This window comes from Leptopilina boulardi, unplaced genomic scaffold (genome assembly GCF_019393585.1).
Source record: "Leptopilina boulardi isolate dan_hultmark-lab unplaced genomic scaffold, ZJU_Lbou_2.1 LbouV2_244, whole genome shotgun sequence".
Taxonomy (NCBI): domain Eukaryota; kingdom Metazoa; phylum Arthropoda; class Insecta; order Hymenoptera; family Figitidae; genus Leptopilina; species Leptopilina boulardi.
The window spans coordinates 882,224-895,719 of NW_026137801.1; the positions used below are offsets into that span (position 1 = coordinate 882,224).

Below are 13,496 nucleotides of genomic sequence, written 5' to 3' on the forward strand. Positions count from 1 at the left end.
GAGTTTTTGAATGCTTTGCTAGCTTTAGCATTATTTCGGGGTTGAGTTTTAGTTCTTCTAACCCTGGAGGACTTTGATATTTTTCTAGAAGTTTCTCTACGTCATCATCTTTTAAGCCTTTTGTTGCGGTATACTTCCATCTGCTGAGTATGCCTGGGTGTAACTTCGAGTCTATCGCTTTTGAGGTAGTCGGATCTAACCCAAAGATTTCAGCGAAATCTTCATTGATAGGGACTGAGACTTGTGCCGTAGAGGAGTCATTCGATTTATTATCGTTAACATCATTGTTTTCTGAAAGCAGATAACAATCGTTTTTAAACTTTGATTACGTTTTGCAAGCGTGTTTTTTCGTTATTAACTCGCTTTCGTTTTGACATTTTGAAAAATTTTACGTGTGACCTCGAGCGCACTACGAAAGAATATGAAGATCGAGCAGAAGAGGGGAACACAGCAGGACAAATTAGGAAAACTTTTATCTATTGGGATCGGCTAAACTGCAATACGCCATCTGGTGGGGACCCATTCTCTCCCTCCATTTTCTTTCTTTGTCTCTCTTCAATTAATAGGTTAGAAAGAGTAGAAAAAACAAAATGGAGGGAGAAAATAGGTCAAAGTTACTAGATTGTTACTAGACCACCGTTCCCAATATATGTATACCAGGTATACATTTTCTTTAAACGTAGTGGCCTCTAGCAACAGCGAAGGAAGTACTACAGTTGTAATCGAAGGAACGAGGCATATGAAATATAATTAAGAATTAAAATATAAAAAACCTGCTATTAAATCTTGTTTTTTATGGAATTTGTTAACTTTGTAAGCTTACGAAAATACATGTATACCTACTTAAAAAAAGTTTTAATTTGTTGACTATAGATGCCGCTAAAGTTGGTCTCGTTTCTCTGTAGGGCAAATCGGTGGGCAAGATTCCGGTTAGACCGTTTAATATAAAACAAAAATTCAAATTTATTTTGAATCTGTGATAGATTTAGCTTTAGAGTATATAGGATATTTTAAAAATATTAATTTTTGTGAATTCGGCAGCTATTTGAAGGAAAAAGTCGACTTTTAGAGCGAAATTTTTTTAAAAAATCTATTGCCAAAAAAAACCAATTAAAAAATCCGCTATATGTACTATCCACTTGACTGAAACAAATTCTAAAATTCAATAATTAAAAGATTTAACAATTTTTACATTTATTATAATTAAAATATTTAAGAATTAACAAATAAAAATTATTTATATTGTTCAAAATTATTAATATTTTAGAAATGATATGCTAATATACTCATTGTAATAAATAATAAACAACTGAAAAATTGTTTGATGATTTGAGGGGCTGATAGTAAAAATGGTTTAAAATAACATTGGGAGCAAAAGTGGGATAAGTGACTTGGGAGCAAAAACGGGTTAAAATGATTCGTGTAATTTATTGATAAATTCATTATATTAAAGATTAAAAAATATTAACAATAGGAAAAAATGCATATTTTATTATAATTAATATTTTTTAATCGATAATATAATGAATTTATCAATAAATTACACGAATCATTTTAACCCGTTTTTTCTCCCAAGTCGCTTATCCCACTTTTGCTCCCAATGTTATTTTAAATCATTTTTACTATCAGCCTCTCATTTTACAAAATAATAAACCTATCTATTTCATGTGTTTGTTACAAGGAACATTTCCTAAGAAACCTTCAGAGGCCTTGGTCAAGCGCGTCTAGGCGCAGCTCCCAGTACGATCTCGAATCTTGGGAGTCAACTGATTAAAAAATTTCGAGAATGTGTTAGGATTACTAATTTTTTTTTATTTTATTAACATTATCAACATCAAATTCAGACTTAAATATGACACTCTTAATTTATTATATTAATTTTAACTGTATTTTTTGTAACAAAGTTCTATATTTGTTACATATGTGTTATATAAGATATTTTTACTGGATTTAAAAAATTTGTAATTGATTTATATAATCGTTGTTATGTATTTGTTACATATCTGTTACAGAGATCAGAGCTGAAATTTATCGTAACCTGCTTGTAATATGCTACAAGCTTGTGACAGGATGTGTTACATCTTATTATATAACAAATATATAAACATTACGTATTCGTGTTTGCTGAGTATCCTGTTAAATTATTTTCTTATTAAGATATTACAAGTAAATCTTTTTCTCACATGTGCTAAAAATTCCAGTACTTAGTATATAAGGAATATAACACAGTTTTAGCTGAATCATAGGAAAGTTCGATTAATGGAGAAAATCAAATCTCAAATTCATCTGAATGTACAAAAAGGTATTCGAGCCTTGCAAGCGCTCGAAGAACCAGTTGATCAGTGGTCAACTCTTTTAATATTTCTTATTCGGGAGAAACTTAATGATTATATTCGCGAAAGGTAGGAAGAATCCGTGTGTTATACTAAGGTTCCCACATTGAAGGAATTTTTAAGTTTCTTAGAACGACGTGCTATTTTAGAAGGCACGCAATCTCTTCACAAATCCCAATCTCAAAAACCTAATTCTAATAGTTCGAAGAATAATTCAAATCCTTGAAACAAAAACCTCAAGCAATCACAAACGTGTCTTTCAACTACGGTGAATTCTAAAACTAACACAAATAAAATTAAGTGTTGTTTGTGCTCAGAATCTCACGCCAAAAAATAAATTTTAAGGAACTTCCTCTTTTCTGGGAATTAGGTCCGAAAAATTCTTCAAAGTTTCATTCCAAGGAAGAACAAGAGTGTTAGGTTCTATATACTAAAAATACTATACGTACTAATTTAGGTCCTTATGAAGTTAAATTACCATTTAACGAGAAAAAGGAATTGTTAGAAGATTCATTCAATACAACATTGCAAAGATTTCACTCACTAGAGAAAAAATTTGAGTCCAATCCGCAACCTAAATTAGATTATTTCGAATGTATGTAAGGTTATTTAGATGAAGGTCACATGTCTTTAGTTTCAGATAAGGAAAGGGCATCGAAAGGGAGATATTTTTTACCTTATCACAAAGTAAAATAACATGAAAGTCTTACAACAAAAACAAGAGTGGTTTTCGATGGTTCCGCAAAAATTAGTTCAGGAATCTCATTGAATGATAGTTTTATGGTAGGTCCAACAATTCAAGAAGATTTATTTTCAATTGTGACCCGAATTCGATCTTTTCAATACGTTTTCACAGCTGCCATAAAACAAATGTATCAGCACCTGAGGACTTTGTATTTCAAAAAATTCTTTGGCGCAACGATCCCAAAGGAGAAATTCAGGTATATAAATTAAATACGGTAACATTTGGCACAGCGTGCGCACCCTTTCTTGCGATTAGAACACTTCATCAACTTGCCAATGACGAACAAGAATCTCGCCCGATCACCGCATCAATTCTTAAGGAAAATTTTTTTGTCAAATAAAATTCAAGATGCTTTTCATATGAGAGATGATCTAATTGTCTTGTTGAAAAAGGTCAATTTTGTTTTGAGAAAATGGTCGTCAAATTGTCCAGAATTGTTGAAGGACTTTTCGTCTGAAGTTTCCAATTCTAATCTTTGTTTAGATCCAATGGAAACAGTAAAAATTTTAGGCCTTCATTAAGATCCAGTGACCGATTCATTTAGTTATTCTGTCAAATCAACATATTCAAAAGCGCGATGTTCCAAACGTTTTATTTTAACTGAAACCGCGAAACTATTTCATCCTTTAGGGTTATTAGGGCCAATTACAGTGAAAACAAAATCATTATCCAACAACTTTGGAAGGCAAAATTGTCTTGGGACGATGCAGTCTCTTTTGATGTTCAAGAAAGATGGAATGAGTACAAAAATCAATTAGCATTAATTAACGATTTTCACTTCAAAGGATGCATCGTAATTCCAAATGCAACCTGTCTTCAATTGCATGGTTTTTGCGATTCAAGTGAAAAAGCTTACGGAGCTTTTTGCTATTTAAGATAAATAAATAAAAAAGGGGAAACTTTTACTGCCCTGATTTGTTCGAAATCTAGAGTAGCACCTTTATAAACACAAACATTACCTCCGTTAGAATTATATGTCGCAGCGTTGCTTATTGAACTAACAAACTCCATTCTACCAGCGCTTAAATTGCAGCTTGAAAAATACTCTTTTGGTCCGATTCAACAATTGTTTTAAATTGGATTAACTCTTTTGCAGATCCATTAAAAACCTTTGTCGCCAACAGAGTCGCTGACATTTTTTCTTTTTCTGAACCTTCACAATTGCGTCACGTACCCACACAAGATAACCCTGCTGATGCGCTTTCACGTGGTCAAAAAACAAATATATTTTTGCAAAATTAACTTTGGCTTGAAGGTCCTACTTATTGGCACAAGCAAAATTCGCACTTTTGGCCAAATCTCGTAGTCAAATTGTGCAAAACTCCAGAAAGGCGTAAGGTGCAACCTATACTTACATTACTCGTCTGTCAAATTCCAATACCTCTTTTAGAAAAATATAGTAAATTAACAAGGCTAATTAACGTCATTTCTTATTGCCTGCGATTTATTAACAATTCGAAAATAACGGATAAAACAATTAAAACCTTTAGTCAACTCACAAAAGTCGTAATACAGTTAGGCATGAATTAAAAAAATGTATAACATGTTTTCGAGCTAAACCACCTGAAATTGAGTATTTAATGGCTAATCTCTCAAAAAATCGAACTGACTTGATTAAACCTTTTTATAATTTGGGAGTTGATTATTGTGGGCCATTTTTTATAAAGGAACGCAGACATCGAAATGTTACTAAAGTAAAAACTTACGTTGCAGTTTTTGTATGCTTTGCGACAAAGGCAGTTCATTTAGAACTAGCTAGTAATTTAACTACCGATGCCTTTATTGCTTGCTTAAGTCATTTTAATAATCGTAGAGACAAAATTACATCTTTGTCGTCTGACAATGCAAAAAATTTTCTTGGTGCAAACAATGAATTAAAGGAATTGTACAAGCAAATCGAGACTTAGGAAAATGACAATGAAGTTAAGGTATATATTTAGCACTAGAAAAAATTCAATAGAATTTTATAACTTTTAAAGCATCTCATTTTGGGGGCCTTTGTGAGGCACCGGACAAATTATTTAAATACCATTTCACCAGAATTTCAGGTACATCTTTATTGACGTACGAGCAACTACAAACATGTGTTGTTCAAATAGAGGCGATCCTTAATTCTCGTTCTCTCACTCCTTTGTCCTCTGATCCCAATGACCTGCATCCTTTAACTCCTGGTCACTTTTTAATTTGCACTTCGATGACAAGCCTTTCACAAGAAGATTTGCAAAACATCTCAGCTAATCGCCTAAACTACTGTCAATTAGCACAACAAATGCGTCAACACTTTTGGACACGGTGGCATAAGGAATATGTCAACGAACTGATTACAAGAAGCAAATGGCAAAAAGATGTTAGTCAAATTAACATCAAATCTGGAACCCTATCTCTCATCAGTGAAGATAATTTAGCTCCGATGAATTGGAAACTAGGTCACATCGTGGCTACGCATCCTGGCCAAGATGGGAAAATACGCACGGTCACAGTTAAAACTGTGGCTGTCTCGTACAAGAGATCACTTAAAAATGATGAGATGATAAGAATGGTTAAACTTTGATATTTTCAATTGTCAATTTTAATAATCAATTCACGTTATATATGTATTTGGGCAAATCCACAGAACCGGCCGATTTTTACTTATCAAGATGAAAATTTTCCAAATAGCAAGCACACCCTTTATTTATGGTTTACTTTCTTTAAAATATATTCATGAACAATTATCTTCTTGCGTGATTCATTTTATTTTAATGCCGTTTGAGTTAAAAGCCAAAAACGAAAATATTATTTTTCTTCTGGAAATTATAATTAAAAATGGCATTTCTTTGTTTTTTTATATATTATTTGAAATATGTGCAAAACATTTTGAATAATAAAATATGATAAAATAGAAATAATTAATTTTTTAATTATCAAAAATAAATTATTTATATTTTATCATATTTTATTATATATTTTATTTATTAGCATTTAATTTTTTATTTCTGTAAAATTAAATTGTTTACTTACTAATTTTGATATTAACTTTTTTTTTTTTTTTTTTTTTTTTATTTTACGAGGGAAGTGGAAAATCTGCATAACCTTGGAGGCCTACTTCCAAGTCAGATACCTGGAGCCCGTACTCCTAGGTTATGTGGGGATGACCGCTCTTGTTCTGGTCGACCCACTAAAAACCACACCCTTTTTGAGACTTAAACTCCACTGGCGGAACTGCTGTTAGCTTTATACATCGCCAGTGGAAGTCTCCTTACCTTTGCTCTCAGTCCTAAATCCTTAACTGAGTGCTAGCGCTAGAAGAAGGAGAGCCAGTTAAGGTCTCCCCCGTCCCGCGCGCACACCCAGCCGAGCAGCAGGATTTCTCCAAGTCAACCTCCTCCTGTCGTCCTCCTTCGTCCTCATTACGGTTGTAATGAAGGACTCGACGCTCCTCCAAGAGTCCGCGCTCTGCAACATAATAGAAACCATGTTCTCGGGTGTGACTTCAGTGCCCACAGCCGAGAACATGGCTAACCTAAGTTCACGCCAGTGCCCGCAGAAAAAGAGCGTGTGCTCCGCGTCGTCAGTGTGTATTGCTTCGTCGACGCCCGAACCGTTGCAATACACACATCTCGCTTCTGCTTCTATTTTAAATCGACAAAAATACTGTCCGAAACAACCATGACCTGACAACGCTTGTGTAAGGTAGTAGCCAACTTCACCGTGCTTCCTATCTAACCATGTGGCGAGGAGGGGAATCAGGCGGTAGGTCCACCTACCTTTAGATTCCCCATCCCATCTCTCCTGCCATTTCTGAACGAGTCTACTTCTGGACTCTCGGCGTATTATCGCTTTGAGTCTATCGCTATGCTCTGAAGTACCCGCCATATCTTTGTTAAGATGGAAGATCTCCTTCCTTTCCATCGCCAATAAATCTATTGGCGGTAATCCAGCGAGTACCAGAACAGCGCAAGTAGACACCGTTCTGAAGGCTGACACAATTCTCCGTGCCGGGTCTCTCTGGACCGCGAGGAGCCTGTCAGAGATGCTGTGGAACTTTAGGGCCGAAGCCCAAACAGGGGCAGCATAAAGCTGCTTTGATTGAACCACAGTCGCCACTAGTCTACGTTTCTTTTCCCTGGGGCCACCGATATTGGGCATCATCCTCGAAAGGTTTCCCATGCATTCGGTGGCTTGGAGTGACGAGATGTTAATATGTTGTCCGAAACTCAAACGTTTGTCCAACGTCACTCCCAGGTACTTCAATTTTGTCCCCCATGAAACTACAGATCCTCCAATTTCCAACCGCGGGAATCGGAAGTCTCTTCGGTCTGTGACGAGCAGAGCCTCGGTTTTCTCGACAGTCATTTTCAGGGCATGTCGGTCCAACCAAAACCCTATTCGTCGCAGACTATCATCGAGTTTTATCTGTAAAAGATTTATCTCGTCCGCACAGCATACTAAAAGCACGTCATCCGCGAACCCGGTTAGAAACGTATCTTCCGGTAAGTCCAACCTAAGGAAACCGTCATACATGACGTTCCATATGGTTGGACCTACCTTCGATCCTTGGGGAGCTCCGCATGTCATCTCTTCTTTGATATGACATGCATCGCTCTCGTACACAACCCATCTGTCGCTAAGATAGTCATCTATCATTCGCAACAGATAGGTTGGCACCCCTTTACGTTTCATCGCCTCGATACTAATATCCCATCTCGCGGAATTGAACGCGTTCCGTATGTCTATGGCTACGAGTGCGCAAAATCCCTTCTTCTTCCCTGATTTGACTTTATTTGCCTTTTCAACAACCGCTAAAATCGCGTCTACCGTTGACCGGCCCTTTCTAAAGCCAAACTGGTTTTCGGATAAGCTACTTTCGCCTACCAGGATTCTCTGTAGTCTCTCCAGAATCATTCCCTCTAGAAGTTTACCCATCGTGTCCAATAAACAAATTGGTCTAAACGATGAGACTTTATCTAGAGGTTTATCCCCCTTCCTAAGGAGGACCAACTTCTGTGTTTTCCAGTCACTGAAAAACCTTCCACACTCCAGACATGTATTAAAGACGTCGAGAAGTAGCTCCGGATACACAGCGATAACTTCTTTAAGTATCTCGTTGGGTATTCCATCATTGCCTGGCGCTTTGCCATTTTTCAACGTCTTTGCCACCTTTTTAAGCTCTTCAAGTGTGAAGAGTTCTTCCCTCTGTACTACACAGTGAGTGTAGTCCTCTCGGGGGCCAGATTCCACATGGGGGAACAAAGCACGTATGATTTTTCGGACCCAAATCGGATTGTCCAGACCGGGGGTTTTTTGCCGCGAAACTAATTTCTTAGAAACTACTCTAAAGGCCAACCCCCATGGGTCATTTTCCGCTTCTCCGATCAGGTCCTTCCAACACTTTCTTTGGCTACTCCTTATAGCCCGCTTGAAGATATGCCTGGCTTTATGTCACTCTTCTTGCAGCAGGAGGTCTCCCTTAGAATGGGTATACTTCCTCCTCGCTGCATGGCATTCTCTTCTTAGGCGGGCTAGATCGTCATTCCACCAGTACAGAGCTTTTTTAGCTTTTCTTTTCTGCCGGCGAGGCATTGAGTTCCTGCATGCCGCGATAATAACTCGCCTCGCCTCACGCACTTTTTCTTCTAGAGTGATTGGCTTCGTCGTCCAACCGAGTTCCTGAATAGACCGAGACTCGGCTAGAGACTCCGCCAATCTCTCTCTATTTAGTCTTCTGAGATTCCAGGAGGGCTTCTTGCTGCCACCTTGCAGTCTATTGTTCCCTCCCAGATTTTTCTCAGAGACTATAAACTCAATGTACTGGTGGTCGCTCATGGTCGTCTCGTCCAGTACACTCCACTCTCTTATTCTACGAGCCACGCGGGGCGACGCGATTGTCAAATCGATGATCGACCCTGCTACCCCGCGCCTGAACGTGAACTTCCGACCCCGGTTCATCACCACTAGATCGTTCGCTGCGACCATATTCGCTACCAAGGTTCCTCTCCTGTCTAAGCGGCTCTCTCCCCATTCCGGCGACTTGCTATTGAAGTCTCCCGCAATGAGGACATCACCGCCGAAAGCTCTAACGCTTTCTTCAAGAGCTTGAACCTCGGCAACGAATTTTTTAAAGGGATCGTTTGGGGAGAAGTAGCAGCTGTATATACGTACACCTGCCACCTCTACCCAAACAAACCCCTTATCTGTCTCCAGGAAGTCACCAATGGTGATGTCCGGGTTACACACCTGTATACCTGATCTTCTTGATGCATCCTCAAACCAGACAGAGAATCCCGGCTTCTTGTACTGCTCACTGAAAAGCAGCACATCAGCTCCTCTCTCTCTGGCAGTCTGCATCAAGAGATCTTGCGCGACTCTTCCTTTCCTGAGGTTAACTTGGAGAAACCTTAGCTCGGGACTTTAGGTCCTGGAGCAACTTCCAGTAAACTGGACAAGCCCTGCTTCCTGGAAGGTGTTTTAGATCCGTCATCCCACTGTCGGAACACGTGATGCATTTGGCATCGCCTTTGCATCCCGTCTTCCGGTGATCTGGACTGCCACACCTCCAGCAAGCAGCCCTCCTGTCTGGGCCAGTGCATCCTCCGGCCAGGTGGCCGTAGCAGAGGCATCTATAGCACCTCTCTACTTCCAGCCTGGCACGGACTCTGCAATTGACCCAGCCAATCTTCACTCTTCCGGTCCCAAGAAGGGATTCTGCGTCCGTTTCCGGGAGTCGCAGAATCGCCATCTTGTTATGACCATACCGAGTGAAGACTTGGCATGGCACATCTAGGTTTGGCTTGCCCAGTGTTACCCGGACTGCCTCAACAACTTCTGTATCGACGATGGTCTCGTCGAGGTCAAGTATTTCTACTGACCTCGTCGAGACCAGCGTCTTCACCTCCGCCTTTCCTTCGAGAGCGGTGGCCAGGGCACCTCTGAAACCAGAGAGATCCTGACCCTTCTTCAGAACCAGAAGGATTTCATCCCTTCTGGTTCTTCGAATTGACAGAATCTCCGTCTTCGTCTCTTCGGGCCTGACCCCCGCTTTCATATCCTTCAGGATATCCGCGTAGGACTGACCGTCCTTCGCGGATACCCTGATGGCCTCCGTCCCTCTAGACCTCTTACCTGGGGGTCGTCCCGCTTTAACGCTTGACGACTCCCTGGCTTCTACTGGGGCCTTTTTTTCTTTCTTCTTCTTCTTCTTTTTCTTTTTCTTTTTGACTTCTTTCCAGGTCTCAGAATCGACCTGGGAAGAAGTACCTTTAGTTTTTTTGACTTCGAAAACAGGCGGGTTTTCCTTTTCGGCCAACTCGCCTGTTTTCCCCTTCTTCAATGCCCCTGGCTCAGGGGGAGTCTTCGAGGCATCTCGTTTTTTACCTTTTTTTTCCGAAATCGGAGTCGCCAGGGACTTTACCCTTTGGTGACTTCGATTTCTCTTTTGAGGGAGGGAGTCAGCCTCCTCCATCTTTCGTAGGAAGCTCTCTCCCTCCTCTTTTGCATCTTTTATTATGCCTCGAAGACTCCCACTATAGAGGTAAGCCTCCTTGGCACAATTTTTAACCTCCTTGGAGTTGTTCTTGAGCATCCCGTCCCGCACTGTTTTTAGTGCTTGGACGAGTTGCTCAACAACCTCGGACTGCTTCTCCAGAAATCCAAGGATAGCTCGCCATCCTTCGACCTCCGGGGAAGCAGCCCGCAACTCCAAGTTCTCCGGTTCTTTTTTATTTTCAACGATGGTGACGGGGAGCTCTACACTCTCCGTCTCCATCTTTTCTTCTTCTCTTTTCTGCCTTGAGGCATTTAATGGCTCATCGGCCAAGTCAGCCACCGATGAGCCACTGCAGTCATTGGATCTCGACGCTCCAGGGCCTGCTTTCGCACCCTGGGACAGCGCCGCCACTGGGGCTTCCGATTTCCCCTGCTGGGTAACATTTATTTCATTTTTTTTGTTTTCCATTTTTTTTTTCTAAATTTTGTATTTTTTATCGGGGTTCCTTCCCCTAGCATGTAAGTGTGTGGTTTATGTGTGTGAAAGACCTCCGCAATGTACTGCCCCGCGAGGCAGGGTGCGCAGAGGTCCGTAAGTGTAATGTGGTGTGTGTGACTTACATGCGTGTGTAAAGATGTGAAAGTGTTAGTGGAGAAACTTTCTCGAAGGGGTTTACAGTGGTCCACCCGGGAAACCGATCCCATCGGCCGCAGAACGCAAACCTGGTGCTCAACCAGCCCGAGAGTCCTGCAATCCATTTCAGTGGAATCGGATGACCAGCTTCCCCATCCCGCAAGACCGATTTAACGGACATTCCTTCGTGGGGTCGCTGGAACCTTCAGGCGACAGGGTTTTAAGCCCGTCCGTTGGTCATCGCTTTCCGTTTGGGCACCGTGCGTCTTTAATATTTCAAAGACACCAGGTTTCTAACCCGCACAGCCAAGCGATCCATCCTCATCCCCTATTCCGTGATGCAGGAGCAAGGGCCGGCAGAGCAGACAAGAGTCCGATCGGCCGCAGAGGGGAACAGTCCCCGAGCAGTCCACTATCTCACCCCTTTTCCTTTCTTTTCTGTTCTTTTGAAAGTTCTCCGTGTATGCTGGTTTTGGTTCACGCCGGTTATTTCATTTCGCCGGTACCACCTATATCTAGGAGGCGTGCCCTTATCCACCACCTAGGGACGCGCCCGATGGGGGACCAGCAAAGAAAACCCCAAGAGATAAGCAAATTCGCACAAATTTGTACAAACTACTGTCTCCCTCCACTTGGAATGAATTCCAAACGAACACGGGCTAATTTTGATATTAACTATTTTAACCAACAAACTGACATTATTGACATCGATTTTGATATAACTTTGAAAATAAAACAAATGAAAGGATGATTCATTTTTCACGATTAACTAGTTAAATTTCGATAAATTTTTTTTTATTTTTAATTTTTAGACGTTATAAATTGAAAATATAATTTGGCGTTTGCATACAAGAATTATAATAATGTCTTTATATAATCACACATGTTTTCAACTCATCATATTTTATCCTGTAGTTGTGCTACTGAAAAAAGGCTAAGTTGAAAATGGTTCACGCTTAAACATAGAGTGATAATTATTGGAATATTTTCTTTAATTCTGATTGCACTCTATTCTATGATACATACATTTGTTCGTCTGTTCACAAGCAATAAGCTCCAATTTGAAAAATTCAAATCGAATAATCGCCACAAAAGATATTTACAAAAATGTATAGACATTTTATTATTATAAAATAATGAGTAACGCTACTTTCAACGACTATCATTTCTTTTTATTTAAGAGCACATATTTTTAATTACTTTCAAAACATTCTTCAATAAGTAAACTATAATTCACCACAGTTTGGAATTGTTCGCATCTATGCCGAACAAGTTATACCTATAAGAATTAAAATTTATACCTGGAGTAACACCGTAAATTTCATTTTTTAAGTTACTTAATTCGATTTTATTTTTTATAAAAGACTAGAAGGTTCACATTTATTCAATTTTCATATTTCAATAGGTTCTCAGAGATATTACAAAATGGTTGAAGTATGAAAATAATTAATATAATACTTCTAAAATAGAAAAATATGTGAGTAACATGAAATCAGTCCACTGTAAAACGAAAGGTATTAATTTAATACCGACTTTAGGTACTAAATTGTCTTTTGGTTCTATTTTAATACCTAAAATCGGTACTATTTTAGTACTTTCTTTTTACAGTGTCGGTTCTGTGGATTTGCCCATTATAGTATGAATTTTGAACTCATTTAGTTTATTAAGAGTAATTTTAGTATAGTTTTTCAATGATTGTAACTTCGTTAAATTTCGTTCATTATCGCAATATTTCGAAAAATAAAATACTCCACACTACCATTTTTGAATACTTCAAAAAAGACATCACTATTTGTCCGACCGACAAGTTAAATTGAGCTCTCGCTGAGCCAACCGAAATAAAAATTGTCTCTCTTAAAAATGTAGCTAAGTAGAATTTCTGATAAATGACAATTCTGTTAAATAAAAATTAAATCAAAAAGAAATTTTATTCAATAATAGTTTTGTTAAACAGGAATTTTTTTATACAGAAAATTTTTAAATTGAAAATTCTGTTAATAAAAATACTTTTAAGTAAATATTTGGATAAATGGAAATTCGCTAAAAGAACAATTATGAAATAGTGAACGCAACGATCGCAAAGAAATAACGCATGCCCATTTGATGAAACTTGGTTATTTATAAGACGGGATAAAGATTTTATTCAAACATAGTGGTATTTGTTGGAAATTCTTTTTCTTCTTTATCATCATCCTCATCAATGTAGTGATCATCAACACGTAAAAGATTAACATGTTTGGACCGTTTCTGCGAGGTTAGGTGTATTGGCGAGACTATGAATTTCCCCTTTTGTTTAACAAGACAATAAACGTTTACTGAA

General features: G+C 38.8%; 1 protein-coding gene across 1 annotated transcript; it reads right to left on the reverse strand.

The window, feature by feature from the left end:
• Nucleotides 1-8,499: 8,499 nt before the first annotated feature.
• Nucleotides 8,500-9,405, reverse strand: LOC127280415 (uncharacterized). The gene has a single exon (XM_051303374.1). The coding sequence runs from the start codon at nt 9,403-9,405 to the stop codon at nt 8,500-8,502; it is 906 nt and encodes a 301-aa protein (XP_051159331.1).
• Between the last annotated feature and the right edge of the window lie 4,091 nt (nt 9,406-13,496).

What these genes read in the sequence shown, in the direction of transcription:
- LOC127280415 (XM_051303374.1), bottom strand. Translation starts at nt 9,405, where the DNA reads ATGCAGACTGCCAGAGAGAGAGGAGCTGATGTGCTGCTTTTCAGTGAG.